A 16,139-nucleotide genomic window follows, 5' to 3' on the forward strand; every position below is an offset into this window, starting at 1 on the left:
CCCTAATGTTCTGTCAGGGCCTTTATGCTGGCACCCTCAACCTGGCTCAACCCTAGGATGTGCTGGCTCCACCCGAGTCCATCTTACCTCTTGTTTCATCTCTTGTATCTGCAGGCCGTGATCTCTGTCTCTGAGCCCTCCAAATCTACCCTGTTCTGCTTACAGCTGCCTCATCAACTCCACAATGCTGTCCTATCTTCTCAGCTGTAGCTGTTTCCCTTTTGGTCCTCCACACCATTTAGTTTTCAATCTGGAACAATTACATGCTAGGCTCCTTTTGTGCAAGGGCTCTTTTGAATTAAGAAGGGACAGTTATATGAGTGATTTCATTAGGAGACTTGCACTTGCTAGCTTGTGGGTCCACATGCTTATCTTGCCCCCTCTTTTTTTAAATGACCCCTTTGGCCATTTCTCGTCCTTCCCAGCAAGCCATGTTCTGGAAGTTTGACCTCCACACGACCTCTCATATTGACACCCTCTTGGAGCGTGGCAACGTGACCCTCTTTGAACTTCTGGATGAGGAGGATGTGCTGCAGGAATGCAAGGTGGTCAACCGCAAGCTGGTGGACTTCCTGGTTCAGCCTGAGCACATGGAAGCACTGGTCACCTGCGTGACAGAGGAGCCCCCTGGAGACGTGGATGAGAGAGTACGCTACAAGTAAGTGGTGTTGGAGGAGAGGGGTGTGTTTGTGTTTGTGTGTAGCTTGGATGAGAAAGGAGCTTCTATTCACTGTGTCCAGAACTAAGAAGAAATGTGGCACATTCATTTTCTCTCTCGATTCTTTAGTGGTTCAGCTGCCTGTGCAGGGTGTGAAATGAACTGGGTGGTTGCTGTGTTTTAATTTTTTTCATGGAAACATCAAAGCAGCAGCTTAATTCAGACATCCTGCTTAACTATGGGTTAGTGTGATATCTGAATTGACAAACCATGGTTTGCAATAAGTTGGGGAACCAGGATTGGAAACCATGGCTTTTGCTGACTATGATTTGGTGTGATTTAACAAACTGTAGTTAGAGTCACGTCTCCGTCTCCCAAGGCCACTGCATGTAGAGATGTGAGTTCTGAGCAGATGGGAAATTGGAGCAGATGGGCAGCTATGCATTATGAGCTTGCCTGTACATTTGGAAGCTCAAACAATGGTTTGCCATGAGTACAGATGGTGCCTTGGTTTGGGTATAACATTCCAGGCTTTATAAACCACGGCTTCTCATACCAGAAACAAGAATTGGGCCATGCACTGGCTCTGGCTTGGAGATCCTGGTTTGTCTTAAGCTAGAGTTCCTGTTTAGGACAATAAAAGACAATTTTGTTTTAACACAAGTTGAGATCTTTGTAACAAAGCTGGGCCACAAGGAGATTGGCAAGTGTGAAGTGTGCTGACTTAATCTTGTTCCTGGCTTTATAAAACCATTGCTTATAAAGCCCAGGACCTTCACTAAAAGCAATATAAAACAGTTGTTCTATATTTAGCCAGTCTTGGGAACAAATGAAACCTGGTTGCTATCAGAAGAAACTTTTATGCATTAACTGAATGGAAACTTAATAATGACTGCTTGAAAAGTACTCTTGTGTGTTTGTGAACTAAGCCATATATGTCACTGCATCATAAACCTCCTAATGTACTGTATCTGGTATGGGTAAATTATTATTTATCCAGTGAAAGAAGTATATACACAATAGAAAAGGGATTTTCTTCACAATCCTGGCAGCTGTCCGCCTTATTTTTTATGGGTTGTTAGATCTACTCATTGTGACCTATTGAAAATAATAAGTCATGAACAATTTAGGTCCATTAATTTCAGTGGGTCTGCCCTGAGCAGAACTTTTGACAGAGTTGTATCCAACTAGCAAAAACTACTGCACTAAAAATCCCACTGAAATGCAGTGAGTCAAATAAGACAAACATTAAATTGGACAATCCTTTGAGAGCTTTAGGTACGATCCTCAAAAACCAGTATAAATCTTGCATGACTGCTAAATGAAACCCAACCTCTGATCTTGGCAAGGCTTTAAGAGATGGGGATTCAGCAATCACCAGGAACAATTCTCTACAGCAGGTGTGGGGAACCTTTGGCCCTCTGGATGTTGCTGAACTACAACTCCCATCAACCCCAGCAAGTATGGCCAATGGTCAGGGATGATGGAAGCTGTAGTTCAGTAATATCTAGAGGCTAAGAGTTCCCCACACCTGCTCTACAGTAACCTTTCTATTCAAGGTGATACACACTTGGTATACTGGAATATATTCTGTCAGTCTTGGAGATAGTTGAATTGGAACCCCATATGCTAAATTCAGTAGCTCTACCACTGAAGTCTCAGCAGGAGAGCCAAGCATCTTACGTTGCTTAGCGTTGAAGGATATAAAGCACCAAACCTTTGTATTTGATCAGTATTGGCCAGATTGAGAGACAGAAGCTCAGGCGGCATATAACTGAGAGTGCTCGATTAGGGTTGCCCATCTAATGGCTCCATTAGAAAACAATTTTCAAAGTAGGTTGAAGCTTCCTAGGGAGGGTGGGTGGTTGCCTGCAGTGGTACAAGAACCCATAATTCCTCTGTGTCTTGCCCAGAGCATGAATCACGGGACGGAGGCGAGGCTGGAATTAATTCCTGTTTTATTAAACTAACAGTTACATCAAAAGCAGTGCACTTCATAGACCTGTCTATGCTAACTCACTAATGTCTCTACCTGAGCTACCTAGGCATACTCTGCAGCATGTGGAATATGTTGATTCAGCACCCCAGTCAGGGGGGCACCGCCTTAAATAGGAAAGGTCTTCGCTCGTAATCTCTGACTCCTCCAAAGTACCACCTTCTGACTGTCCCGCTTCTCGCGTCGTCTTGTGTGGGGCGAGGGGGGACGATCCTCCAGCTGTACATCTGACAGCACAGGCTTGCTAGGTGCCGACTCGACCTCAGGGGGTGGGGAGCAGGTTGGCGGAGAAGTGTTTGAAGTGCCAGGTGGGGAATCCTGGGGGGGTGGAGTTGGCGCGCTTGCGAGGTCACTTCCCAAGGGCTCTGTCAGAGCTCTTGTAGACGGAGCGGGATCCGTGACGATGGGAGGGCTGTCCATGGGAACTTGCGGGCTGTCACCATCTCCCCCTCCCTCAACGCCCTCAAAAGCCTCCTCCGACACCTCTCCCTGGTCTACCTGGGGGAGCTAAGGCTCAACACTCTCCCAGTCTTGTTATTCAAACTGTGCTTTGTGGGAAAAGTTCTCCTTGGCTCTGAAGCCGGTAACACCAAAAAATTAATTGGGCATGCCACATCTTAATATAAAAATGTAGAACTGGGGTTTTTTTTAGGAGAAATTATTTTGTTAAGCTGGGGGATGGGACTTTTAGTCCTCCTGGTCCTGCCTCTCTGTTTTTGCTGTTAACCCAGAGCGCCAGAGAGAGAATGCTGAAATGACAGCAGTGGGGGTAGGTAAACCTGTTGACCTGATAACAAAGCTGTGTATGTATTTCATGACTGCTGTACAAGCTCTAGGTATTGCTGATGTGTGAAGAATTCAGCAGCTTGAAAACCTGTTTCGATTAAAACAAACGTGGAGCACAGTGAAAGTATTCTTGAAAGTGTGTGGTCAGTGCCTGCTTCAGAAAACAAAAGAAGGAGGCTGACATCTTTGCAGTGATTGATGGATCAATGCCCTGAATATACCGTTCCTCTCTCTGACTTGAAGTAGTATAATAAAGTGTGCAGAATAAGCAAATCCTCCTGACAAGTAGCTTACGCAGGTAGTAGGAATCGGCTTTTTGTCAGGTGGAACTTAGGTTTACCTTGCATCCCTTAGGTGTGTTTTGTATCTCTTGTATTGAAGATTCTGAAGTGCCTTGCAAGGCAGGTGGGCAACCACAGCTATGCAGCTTTGTTAAATGTAGGAGGCTGGCAGAAATGATCACACAACAGGTCTGGTTATGTGTTTGTTTTCTAAAAAGTCTCTCTCTGGTAGGTACCCAAGTGTGTCATGTGAGATTCTGACGTCAGACGTCACACAGATAAACGACGCATTGGGTGAGGACGAGTCTCTCTTGCGGCGCCTCTACAGCTTCCTTCAAACTGGCGGTATCCTCAACCCGCTGCTGGCTAGCTTCTTCAGCAAGGTCATGGGGATTCTTATCAACCGCAAGACTGATCAGGTAGCTTTGCACATGGTCATCCCAGTTGAGTGCTATGCCAGCTTTAACCGTTCTGTGTTTTTTAAAATAATTGTTAATACTACTTCCTTAAATTTATATTGTGTTTGTTAAAATGATGTGTAAGTGAGGTACACCGAAAAAGTTAGTCTATAAATAATTTTATAAGCATAAATAATTTGTTTAAATGTCCCAGCCCTCTAAATGGCTTTATGTAGCTTCAGGGACTTTCATTACCTTACTCTCCAGTATGCTAATTTAGGGCCTCCAGAATAGCTTGCCGAATCCCTGGCAACTGAGCTCATTGTGAAATACATGATAGATATTTTCTTACTGCTACATCCTCATGTGGCAGCAGTTGGTATAGATGACATGAGGGTCTCAAACATTTCTTCTCAATCCCTGATGTAGTAAATACCAATTGTCACCATATAAGGATGCATCCTGGAGTAGTATTGATCATGTGAAAATGATGAGGTAACAATCTCCTGGTGGCTTTAACCATGTTAGAGATACTGGGCTTTGACAAGCTAATGAATTTCTAGAATCGTCTGGTTGGCCAGTTTGTGAAACAGGATGCTGAACTACATGGGCCTTCTGTCTAACTCAGTCTTCTATTCTTAATAGCTGTAGTGAACATTCATTTTTTAAAAAAACAATTATTTTATTTATTTTTAAATTATTCACTCTCTCTTGCCTTCCTCTAAGAATATCAAGATAGCATACATGGTGTGTGCTCCTTTTTATCTTCGCAACCTTCCTGTGAGTTAGGCTGTGAAAGTTACTGGCTCAAGGACACCCACCATGTTTCATGGCCAAGAGAGCAAGTTCTTAATACTCAAGATGTGAAAAGTATCTGCTCAGATTGTTTGTTTTAAAAAACTTTGATCTTCCTTTCTCTTTTGAAGAAACTCAAAATGGCTTACAATATTTACTTATTTATGGTTCTTGTGTCCTGCCTTTCTTCCAAGAAGTTTCAGGTGGCATGTGTAGTTCTTTCTCCACCCGTGCTATTTATTTATTATTTGATTTATATCCTGCCCTTCCTCCCAGTAGGAGCCCAGGGCAGCAAACAAAAGCACTAAAAACACTTCAAAACATAAAAACAAACTTTAAAATATATTAAAACAAAACACCTTTAAAAATATTTTTTAAAAAAGGTTTAAAACATCTTTAAAAAAAGGCTTAAAAACATATTTTTTAAAAAAGAAGGTTTAAAACATATTAAAAGGCAGTTGCAACACAGATGCAGACTGGGATAAGGTCTCAACTTAAAATTTATGTATTTATTTATTTATGAGATTTGTTAGACGCCCATCTGGCAGAGGTTAATCTGCCACTCTGGGCGACTCACAACCAAACACAAGTACATTACAAGGCTTGTTGAAAGAGGAAGGTCTTCAGTAGGCACCAAAAAGATAACAGAGATGGTGCCTGTCTAATATTTAAGGGTAGGGAATTCCAAGGGATAGGCGCCACCACAGTAAAGGTCCGTTTCCTATGTTGTGCAGAACAGACCACCTGATAAGATGATATCTGCAGGAAGCCCTCACCTGCAGAGCGCAGTGATGATCTTTCAGGTATCCTGGTGCAAAGCTGTATAGGGCTTTGTACACCAAAACTAGAACCTTGCACTTAGCCTGGTGCAAATGGGCAGCTAGTGCAATTCTTTCAGCAGTGGGGTGACATGCTGGCAATACCCTGCCCCAGTGAACAGTCTCACCGCCACATTTTGCACCAGCTGCAGCTTCCAGACCAACCTCAAGGGCAACCCCACATAGACGCATTACAGCAATCCAGCTTGGAGGTTACCAGTGCATGGACAACAGTGGTCAGACTATCCCGGTCCAGAAATGGCCACATTTGCTTTACCAGCCAAAGCTGGTAAAAGGCACTCCTAGCCACTGAGATCACCTGGGCCTCTAGCAACAAAGATGAATCCAGGAGCACCTCCAGATTACAGGCCTGCTCTTTCAGGGGGAGTACGACTCCATCCAAAGCAGGCAACTGACCAATTATCCGAACACGGGAACCACCAACGCACAGCGTCTCTGTCTTGCTAGGATTGTAGTCTGACTTGTAAGTGATATGTACCATACCTCCCTTCTGTTCCAAGGTTTGGTTCTGATGTTGTCGACATTGAGATGACCCTCCTTTGCTTTCCTTCACTTCTCTTCCCCTTCCCCCCCTCAACACAAACCTGCTCTGCTGTCTTCCAGATAGTTGCCTTCCTGCGCAAGAAAGATGATTTTGTCAACCTGCTGCTACTCCACATCGGTACCTCTGCCATCATGGACCTCCTGTTGCGGCTCCTCACCTGTGTGGAGCAGCCACAGCTCAGACAAGATGTGTTCAATGTAAGGGTCCTGCTGTAGGCACTCCTGTCTGCCTTACCTTCTTTCCTCTTCCTTGAAAGGACACACAGTGCAGTTTTCCATGCAGCCTTCAGTCACCGTGTTAGGAAGTTTTATCAGTCAGAGACTGAAAGGTTTTGGAAGTGTATTTGCTTATTCACTGGAAGAATTAGAAGTGAAAGATCTGCTGTTAAATGGACTTAGCTGGAGAATATGTTCGTTATTGTCCCAAGTGTCCCTGATTTGAACCTTTGACGTTCTGATGTTTAATGTGCTTTCTGTTTGTTGTTTGTGGGTTTGTGTATCTGGAGAAGCAGTGTTACAGAAGCACCAACATGAGCTACTCAAGTGGTGGTTTGCTTTGTTTTTGTGAATGCTTTTTTGGTGATAGGTGATCTCGCAAATTTGTAAGTAAATAGTGCTTAGTCCAGGTTTCCTTATCGAGTAGCCAGACGTATCTTCTGGTGTTTGAGATGACATCCTTAAAAAATAATCCCTACTCTGTACATCTTCACTGATCTCTGGTTTGCTCATACTTCTGGGGGCTATGTGGAAACACACATAAATTCAGAATACTGCTGTTCCATAGAATAGGCAACCCTAAGTCCACACAATAGCAAATGTACCCCTTACAAGGATCCTGTTCTTTTAAAAACTGTTGTCTTGCAAGACATCCCACAGTTCTCTGTAAAGTATGCGTTCATTTAATTGTTTGGTTTGGGAAGCTTGTCTCTTGTGGCATCCTCATTTCAAGTTCTATTGTTTTGAGGGCTTCCCTTGTCCTGAATTACATGGCATTTACCAGTAAGATTCCAAGGATACAAGTAGAACTTTTGGAGAAACAGTGGAGCACTGAGGTCAATATTGCAAGATATCATTGAAGCTGTGTGCTTGTTCAGTCGTCTGCCCCTGACAGGTTTTGGTGGGTAACTGAATCGGACTGAAAGATACTTGGTTAACCTTGCCATCCATGTTTTTCCCCTCCTTATCAAAAGTGGCTTAATGAGGAGAAGATTGTGCAGAGGCTCATTGGGATGATCGACCCTTCAAAAGATGACAATGTAAGTGGCAAATGTTTCCTGGTTCTCTTCTGCCCTCTGCTGGGAAGAAAGTATGTGTTGGTGTATGGGGTGGGTAGTCAGGGCTTGGAATGTCTTTCTGTTAGCTGATCACGGTAGACAGAAACTGAAACAGAGCAAAACATGCTAGACTGGTTGTGATGGAATTAAACAGGTGGATTTCATGCTGGCTGATCCAGTGCATATTTATTCAGAAGCAAGTCCCATTGTGTTTAGTGAGATTTGTCTCCCAAGCAAATGTGTTTAAGATTGCAGCATTAGTATTCTGTTGTCTGATTATTGTTGTTTTGAAGTAGAGGTGTTTGGTACTCAAGATCATGCAGATCAGTGCCACTTATGCATAGCTTTTTCATGTTGTATTCTAAACATGATATCTAGGGATTTTAAAGTATTATAGACTAATTGTGGCAAGAAGGAGCAAGGAAAGATGCCAGCAGGCGAAGATGCAGGAACAGTTTATCTAATTGTGTAGAAAAATGAAATATCCCTTGTCCTCTGTGAGGGAGAGAGATGGGCTACATTCATGCTACAAACCTTTAAATGTGTTTCTGCCATGGGATTTATAACTGTACTCAAACTCCAGCTGGCCAATAATACACTAGGAAGATGACTAACATGGGCCTGCCACAGCTTTCTTATGTTTAAAGGCTGATGCTAAGTTGTGCTAGGCTAAAGTATTAGTTTAACATGTAGAGCACTAAACAGCTTGGAACCAGGATATCTGAAGAACCTTACTATCCTGATTCTTCTATGTCAACATGCTCATTTGCTTAAGTTATAATGGGAGGCCCTGCTGTGGGTAGGCCCACCTGCAAAAGTTAGGCAGGTATCAACAAGACACGGAAAAGTTTACCTGGCTGTGGTACGCTTTGCTGATTCCTTAATAGTTCTGCTCTTGGTGTTGAGATATTTGATGCTGATGAGGTTTTCATTGTTTGCTGTCCTTGTTACATTTGTTTTGTGATTTATATTGTGGGTTATATGATTTGGATAGGATAGAAATGTTTTAAGCAAAATAACTGAATTTGAGGCACCTTCAAAATATTCTCTCTGAGCCCCCACTCCCTGAGATTGCAAATAAGACAAACCAGTATGTAATCCTGGTCTTTAAGGAGACAGTGGGCAATTGAGCAGGGTGCGTATCTGTTCTCAGTTTCAAGGGCAGCCTGCAAGAGGATACAGTTTCCAAAGAGAACTTTCAGAATGGAACTGCTTAAATATGGCCTCCCAATGTGTCAAAAGTGCTGCTTCCTCTGGAGTAAGTCTTTATTCATTCTCTCTCTCCTTTCCTATCCTCCCTACACAGCAACATTCCAATGCTTCACAGTCCTTGTGTGACATTATCCGGCTGAGCCGTGAGCAGATGATCCAAATCCAGGACAGTCCTGAGCCTGACCAGCTACTGGCCACACTAGAGAAGTGAGTGCTAAGCTAGTGACAGCATAGACAATAGGGGACAAAAGAGACCACTGCCCTTAGGTCAGGAATGAGTGTTGCTCCACTAAAGCTGATACAAATTTAGAAAAGGAAAACAATGTAGTTTTTATCTGCTTGTCAAAGTTCTCCTAATCTTGAGTTCCTGACTGCATTCTCAGTTATAAATGGACATGTGGAGAGAGGGGAAGCTTTACAGTTACCCATGTGGAGTGAAAACTTTGTATTTACCAAATGTATACAGTAGGGCCCTGCTTTCGGTGTTCCGCTAATACGGCGGCGCCAGTGGGGCGATCAGCTGGAGCGTGGGGAGCTCCAGCCGCTGCGCTCCAGCTGATTGCTGTCAGGTGGAGCGTGGCAACTGGCGCTCCCCACACTACAGCTGATCACTGTCAGGTGGAGTGCAGCTGCTGGAATGCAGTAGGACCCCACTTTCTGGTGGTTTTTGCTTTTTGGTGGGGGCTTGGAACGTAACCTGCCGTATGAGTGGGGCTCTACTGTGTTGCTTAAACTTAATTAGCAAGAACCTTACAGTCAGCGTTCAAAAATTCACCTCTGTGAAACTGCCCAGCTTTGCTTCTATGCCAGCTTGCTGGACAGTGGTGCCTTACCTGATGGTGCTGAGGAGCAAGGAACTCTTATCCCAAAGTCAGCTCCCTGCCTCTGACATGGGTGTGGCTGTTAATATCAGATGTCTGTGACCTGGTGCCAAGTGGATAGTACATCAGACTTGAGGAGTCCTATACTCCATAGGTAGCTTTGTGCATGTTGTAGTCATGCAGAGTTGTTGCGAGAACGAATGAGGCTAAAAAATGTATTACTGAACAGCATTGTTAGGAAAGTTTGTAGTGAATATTTTATTTCTCACAGTCAGGGCTAGTTGGAAGTTTTTCTTTCTTTTACTGGTTAGTTGGTCTCTAATTCTGTCTTATATTGGTTGCTGTTATATGTTTCTTATTGTATACCTGTGGTGTTGGTAAGTTTAAAAATAACACAGAAGCAGCATGTGAGAGTACAAAGTCATTTAATAACCAGTTTCAATTCTTCTCACCCTTGACAAGGCAGGAGACGATTGAGCAGCTGCTAAGCAATATGCTGGATGGAGAACGGAGTGAGTCCGTCATCGTCAATGGGATCCAGGTCTTGCTGACCCTGCTGGAGCCGCGCAGACCCAGGTGTGTGTGAGTGTGTGAGTGAGTGAGTGGTGAGTGAGTGAGTGAGTGAGTCATTGCTTACATATAGAGCCGGTGGTTGTCTGTGTCGTAACTTAGCAGGTGCATCCTGTTTGCCGCAGTGTTGCATCCCAATAACCAATTTTTCCCTTTCAAAAAAAAAAAAAAAATTCTAGCCTCTGAAGGTTATGATGAAAACATATCTTCAATAAACCCTGGAGCAGCTGGGTAGACAGGTCAGGGCTTCAGGATCTGTTGCAGGGCTCTCTGCTGTGGAAATTATTTCCTGATCCTGTTGGGCATTGCACTCCAGCATCCATGTACACAGGTTTTTTCTTTTGCCATTCCAGTTCTAATGTTAAAACAAACACAACCTTTTTGTTATTTCCCCCCCTCCTCTCCACCCCCTGCCCTCTCCAACAGCATGAATCCAAGAAGCAACATGGCTTGTTCAAAAGAAGGATTCAAAAGCATAATGCATAATATCTGGCTTGATTTGCATAATTTATTCAAAGGATGTTAATTTCCTTAGCATAGAATTCAGATATCTGAGGTTTGTCATTTGTGCACAGCCTTAGATCTCGATGTTGAGACATGTTGGTTGTTTTTTGTTCTTCCTTGCAGGACAGAGCTGGGCGGCATGGGGGGCTTTTACTGCAACCTGGAGGGGCAGATGGAGATGACTGGGCCCAGCTGTGAAGTGGCTTCAAGCCAGGCCAGTCTGGACACTCTGCTTGCCATCAAACAGCGTCTCAGGGAGCTTCACCAGCTGCTCCTCGACCCACCAAAGGTTGGTTGGTGTGAAAAGGTGGGTGGATTCTAGCAGTGTGCATGGCTGTGAGGGCACTTCAAGAGCTAACAGAATTCTGCAGCTGGAACAGGTCCAATCCGCTGTCTCCAAGGTGGGATCCTCAACACAGTGCTGTAGAACAGCCTTCCCCAATCTGGTGCCCTCCAACCTGGGGGTTATGCACTGCATCCGTGCCAGCCAGCACAGCTGCAGGGTTGTAGCCCATAACTATCTGAAGGGCAGCAGGTTGTGCAAGTCTGCAATACAAGAATGAAGCCCACATAATCTCAGTGCAGCCACAAGCAAAATAAGCATGTGCTGGGAGTTTTTCAAGGGTGTGAAAGGTTTCCTTTGCTTGTGGGCCTTATTTTTGGACATTTGTGGATAGATATTTCAGAATAAGGGCAACCCATTCATTAGCTATAGTTTAGCATCTGTGCCAGGAAAATATATTCAAGGTACACTTGGCTACCCAGGAAAGGAAAGGGGCAGAATCTAATATTTGTATGGATTGATTTATCCTGAAGGTAAAAAAATTAGACTTCTTGGTAGTTTTAGTGTCCCCTCTCTCCGGCACAGCCAAGCAATGAGATGGAAGGGAGTGATAAGCTGCATTAGGGGCTTGTGATGGAACTGGAACATTTTGTTAAAAGTGTTTTACCTTTCTCCCTCTCTGGCAGAAAGAATCCCTACAGACAACATGGGGGATCCTGGACCCTCCTTTGGGAAACACGCGCCTTCACGTGGTGAAGCTGCTGGCCAGCTCACTGGGCACCAACAATGCAGCACTGCAGGATGAGATTATAGAGCTGGGGGCCCTTGACACAATGCTGGTGAGTAGCAGCCGTGCACCTGTCAGCTGTTGCTTCAGACTTGGTTCTCCCTGATCTTTTTCCCAGGGAAAGACATATACATTTCTAGAAACTTGAAAGATTTGCTAGAATCTTTTTGTTTGTTGAAGGGGGACCACATTTCAGGAAAAATGTCATCTTTGCAGTATTTACTTGATAGTACCAAACCTAGCATTAAAAAAAGTGCATAAGACTTGCTCTGAAATGATCAGGAACTAACAAAAAATGTATTTATGAAGAAGCTGCTGCTAACATTCTAGGGCTATTGCCTGAATTAAGCAATCTTAGTTGATGGATTCAGAGTCATACGATCCATCAGTCAACTAAATCTGCATGAGAGAAAAAACTTAGTTGTAAGCAAGAAAAAGCATGCTTGCTTGGGTTTAACATGCTGCAGTAGGCATAGTCTCAGAAGAGGCATATTCCCCCTATTCTTTCTCACAGGAGGGAATGCCTTTTCTAAGATGGCATTTGCCACTTGCAGCTTTTTATAGAACATATTAAAAATAAAAATAAATCCACCCAATTAGTTGGGTCTATCTTTTCTGCTTGATTGAAATGTTTTTAATTGATTTGGTGTTGCTGATTGTCTAACATTTGCAACACTGTTTTACAACGCTATTGTTTGTGAACTTGATATTTTGACGAATGGCACATTCTTAATTTGGGTGATTGTAATGATTTAGACATGGTATTCTGTACAGAGTGTTGGTTGGCTATATTTACTTCCCCCCCCCCTTTCTCTCTCTGCCAGGACCTCTACTTTAAGTACACATACAACAACTTCTTGCACGCTCAGGTGGAGGCCTGCCTTAGTAATGTTTTCACTTCCCATGCTGGGAATGAGACCATTGAGAACCACTCAGAGCCCCTCCCAGACAACCCTGTCATCCAACATGTAAGCTTTCTTTGTGGGGTGCCTGTGGTTTCAAACTGTTTCCATATGTGTGGGGAAGTGGATTGTTGAAGAAAGGAGCAGTAGGTTGCTGCTTTTGCTTTCAAAGAAATGAATCACGTATGAAAACCAAGATATGAAAAGTTAAGGATCAAGGCAATTTTCAGGGATGAGAAATGAACTGTAAAGTGAGTAGAACAGGGTGGGAGTGGTTGGCTGGGCTGAGTTGACAAGTTACTAGGCTGCAACCCACCTTAGGAATGGGTTAGTAGTTAGAAAAGACTCCCACCTTTTGATCTCCAGAATCTTCTGTCTGCAGCCTCATTTTCTGCATTTTTAGCAGAAACTGCCACCTGTTGAGATCTTGCTCTATATCAGTGAGGGCTAGAAACTGCAAGCTGAAACCTTTAGGGTTCTGGTTGAGAAACTAGAAACCTTCTTGTTGAAATGTGTGTTGATGTTCATGTAACCAGCATCCCTTATGTGATGAGCTCCATTGTGCTCCTTCCTGTAGTTGCTGCAGAAATGTCGTTTAATCCAAAGAATCTTGTCTGCCTGGGAAGAAAATGAGCACTCGCAGTAAGTACTTCCTAGAGGAGCCTGCGGTGTCTTAGTTTGATGTTTCCTCCCCATCTCCCCTTGTGTCCAAAGACCCAAAAAACCCCACCAAAAAAAACAGTGCCCTGAACAACCCCAGGGGTAAATGAGTGTCTCCAGTGGTCTCCAAGATTCCAGAATACAGAATATCTAATCCGGGGCGTACAGCAATTCTAGGAGTGCATTAAAATGCCATGCATCACTGTAGTGAGCTACCCTCTTCTGTACCCTTTTTTCCCCCTGGAGGTCTCCCGTATTTTGAGCCTTCTGTGCTCATTCCCTAATGCAGCCTTTCCCACTCTCAGGTGGAAGTCTGCCTTAGTAGGTGCCCTCAAGAGGTTTTGCACAAACCCCCCCCCCCAATCAGCCACAGCCAGCATGGTCAATGCTCAGGGGCGATGGGAGTTGTGGTTCAAAACATCTGGAGGGTCCAGGTTGGGGAAGGCTGCCTTAATGATTTGGGGCCCTTTTCACACATGGTGTTTCAAAAGGGTGCTTATTGGCTACTTCCATTCCCTACAGTCCTGACCCAGGATCCTTATACTCTTCCATGCACCTGGAATGCTGCTGTTGCTTATAAAGGGGGGGGGCAAAATAACATGTAGCTAGAACTCATTCCAGCAGCCTTCAGTCTCCTGTGGGGAGCATGTGGAGATTAATCCAATCTCCATCTCAGGGGAAATGGATGGAAAGGTCTACTAGGACCAATAGTCTGATTGGTATAACATGACCTCCTAGTGCTGTTCTGTCTGGCTTCTGCCATCAACTATGTATGCTCAGAGCCAGGATGGCTTGACTCACTTCAAACTACAAAGGCCACACAGACTCTAAAGCCTCCTTTGTTCCTTCTCATTCCACCTGTACCTTTTCTTTTCTAAGGGACGTTGTCCACAGGAACCATCAGCCTCCATCCTCTCTGTCTTCTGTTGCAGGTCGGATGGGGGCAGACGCAAGGGCTACATGGGGCACCTTACGCGCATTGCCAATGCCTTAGCTCAAGCCTTGGAGAAGTGGCCCCACTCCACCCTTATCAAGCAGCTCTTGAAAGGTAACAGGGCTAGCAGCTTTAGGGTAGTAGCGTCAAGTGCCTTGCAGAGGATCACCTCAAATAATTTTGTAAAGATCTTTTTTGGCCGAAGCAAATTCTTTGGTTTGTGGGAGCATTCTGGAAATTGAACTGCCTACCTTTTCAGGTGGAAGAAATAAGGGTCTCTCATCTCTGTGCTGGAATGCAGCTGAGCCTGGGGTAGGATATGCTATTTATATAGGAAGTTCTCAGCTGAGTGGAAGCTGGAGATCACTGCCTTTCCAGGACTGTTCTGCAGCTTTAAGAATCCAAATTAAATTACTAGAACTATATAATTCTGCAAATCTGTGCATACCATGTGTGTGTATTTGTTTAGTGTGGAAAATTTGCGTTCATATTTTTTGAATAGGAAAAGGAGGTTTTGGGTGCAGAAACGTTATTCAGCATCAGGGATATTGCAATGATTGTGTGCAAGTTTTGTTAAATGAACAAACCCAGTCTCTTGAACCTTGGGTACCCCTACTTCATTCATATGACTGGAAATGTAGGAAGTTACTTAACTTTTATCCAGCCTTTCCTACAAGGAGTTCATGGCAGTATATGTGGCCCTCCCCTCCAAATACACACACACCCCTCCATGTTATCCCTACAGTACCTCTGGGAAGTAGGTTAGACTGAGAGAGACTGACCCAAGTTCATCCAGCAAGCTTCATGGCTTAATGGGAACTTGAACCTGAATCTTTTAATCTCTAAGTCCAATGCTCAACCTTATGTCCCACCCCATCTTCATGACCCAGTAGTTGTAAAATGTGCTTTTATTCTTTTTGACTCATAAGAGACAGACATGTCAAAGTCCTGAAAAACTGAAATTAAGGCTCTTTCTTTTCTGTTGACAGCAATTGATTGTCTGTTTGGGAAGAGGAAGGGCAGGACATAGTGCCTGATGACTTGCTAGGTGACTTTTTACCTCACAGAAGAACATAAAATCCCCCTCCTTATAATTCCTAGAAAGCAATTGCTTATCTCATACCATCCATACTTTTAAAAGAATGAAGAGTCTTGTAGCATCTTAAAGACTAAGCTATTTTATTATGGTGTAAGCTTTCATCAATCAGAGTTCACCTCACCAGTTACAATGTATATTGCAGGCTTTCCTCCTGGATGGACATTTGGTCTGATCTGTCTCTTACTGATGGCTTTAAAAGAGAGTTGTTAGACTGATCCATGAAGGAGAGGTCTATCAATAGCTGTAAGCCATGATAACATATATGTAGAACCTCCATGTTCAAAGGCAGTAGCAGTTGTTGGGGAGACCTTTTGCCTTTATGTTCTGCTTTAGGGTTTTCTGAAAGCATCTCATAACATTTTATGAACTGTTGCAGCCTTCTTCAACCTGGTACCTTCCAAATGCTTAGGACTACCGCTCCCTCCAGCCTAGCCTGAACTGTTGTTTCGGGAGTGGGAATGAGCGCTATTTTAAAGACATAAGCCTGTTCTTCTCCCCGCTTAAGTTGTCACTTACAACAGGAGATGATGTTAAAAGGTTATGTACTTGGGATGGGTTCAGGTAGCCCACACACCTGGTAATTCCTCAGGTGGGCTTGACCTCACTCAATGGCAGCTACTACTCTGCACACATTTGAAAGAAGCCAGGCCAACTCACAGTGATGAGTTCAATTGAGCAAGCATGTCCACAGCCTCAGAAAGTTAATACTTTGCAGATCCTGAATAGAATTTGTCTAATGAAACAAATATAATTGGCTTAAGTAATGTTAACTGCTTGCATAATTCCACTGGCTGTAA

General features: G+C 43.9%; 1 protein-coding gene across 5 annotated transcripts in view; it reads left to right on the forward strand.

Annotated features, from left to right (window-relative positions):
• Positions 1-16,139, forward strand: part of PPP6R1 (protein phosphatase 6 regulatory subunit 1) — a 59,248-nt gene that overhangs the window by 20,496 nt on the left and 22,613 nt on the right. For all 5 annotated transcript variants that reach the window (XM_061590113.1, XM_061590112.1, XM_061590109.1 and 2 more), the window contains 11 exons: positions 426-658; positions 3,954-4,140; positions 6,357-6,494; positions 7,487-7,552; positions 8,877-8,989; positions 10,066-10,179; positions 10,801-10,966; positions 11,647-11,799; positions 12,572-12,715; positions 13,227-13,291; positions 14,242-14,357. In XM_061590113.1, the coding sequence (XP_061446097.1) occupies positions 432-658; positions 3,954-4,140; positions 6,357-6,494; positions 7,487-7,552; positions 8,877-8,989; positions 10,066-10,179; positions 10,801-10,966; positions 11,647-11,799; positions 12,572-12,715; positions 13,227-13,291; positions 14,242-14,357 (1,489 nt within the window). In that variant the 5' untranslated portion in view covers positions 426-431. The remainder of the gene's footprint in view (positions 1-425; positions 659-3,953; positions 4,141-6,356; positions 6,495-7,486; positions 7,553-8,876; positions 8,990-10,065; positions 10,180-10,800; positions 10,967-11,646; positions 11,800-12,571; positions 12,716-13,226; positions 13,292-14,241; positions 14,358-16,139) is intronic.

Source organism: Rhineura floridana, chromosome 11 (genome assembly GCF_030035675.1).
Source record: "Rhineura floridana isolate rRhiFlo1 chromosome 11, rRhiFlo1.hap2, whole genome shotgun sequence".
Classification (NCBI taxonomy): Eukaryota; Metazoa; Chordata; class Lepidosauria; order Squamata; family Rhineuridae; genus Rhineura; species Rhineura floridana.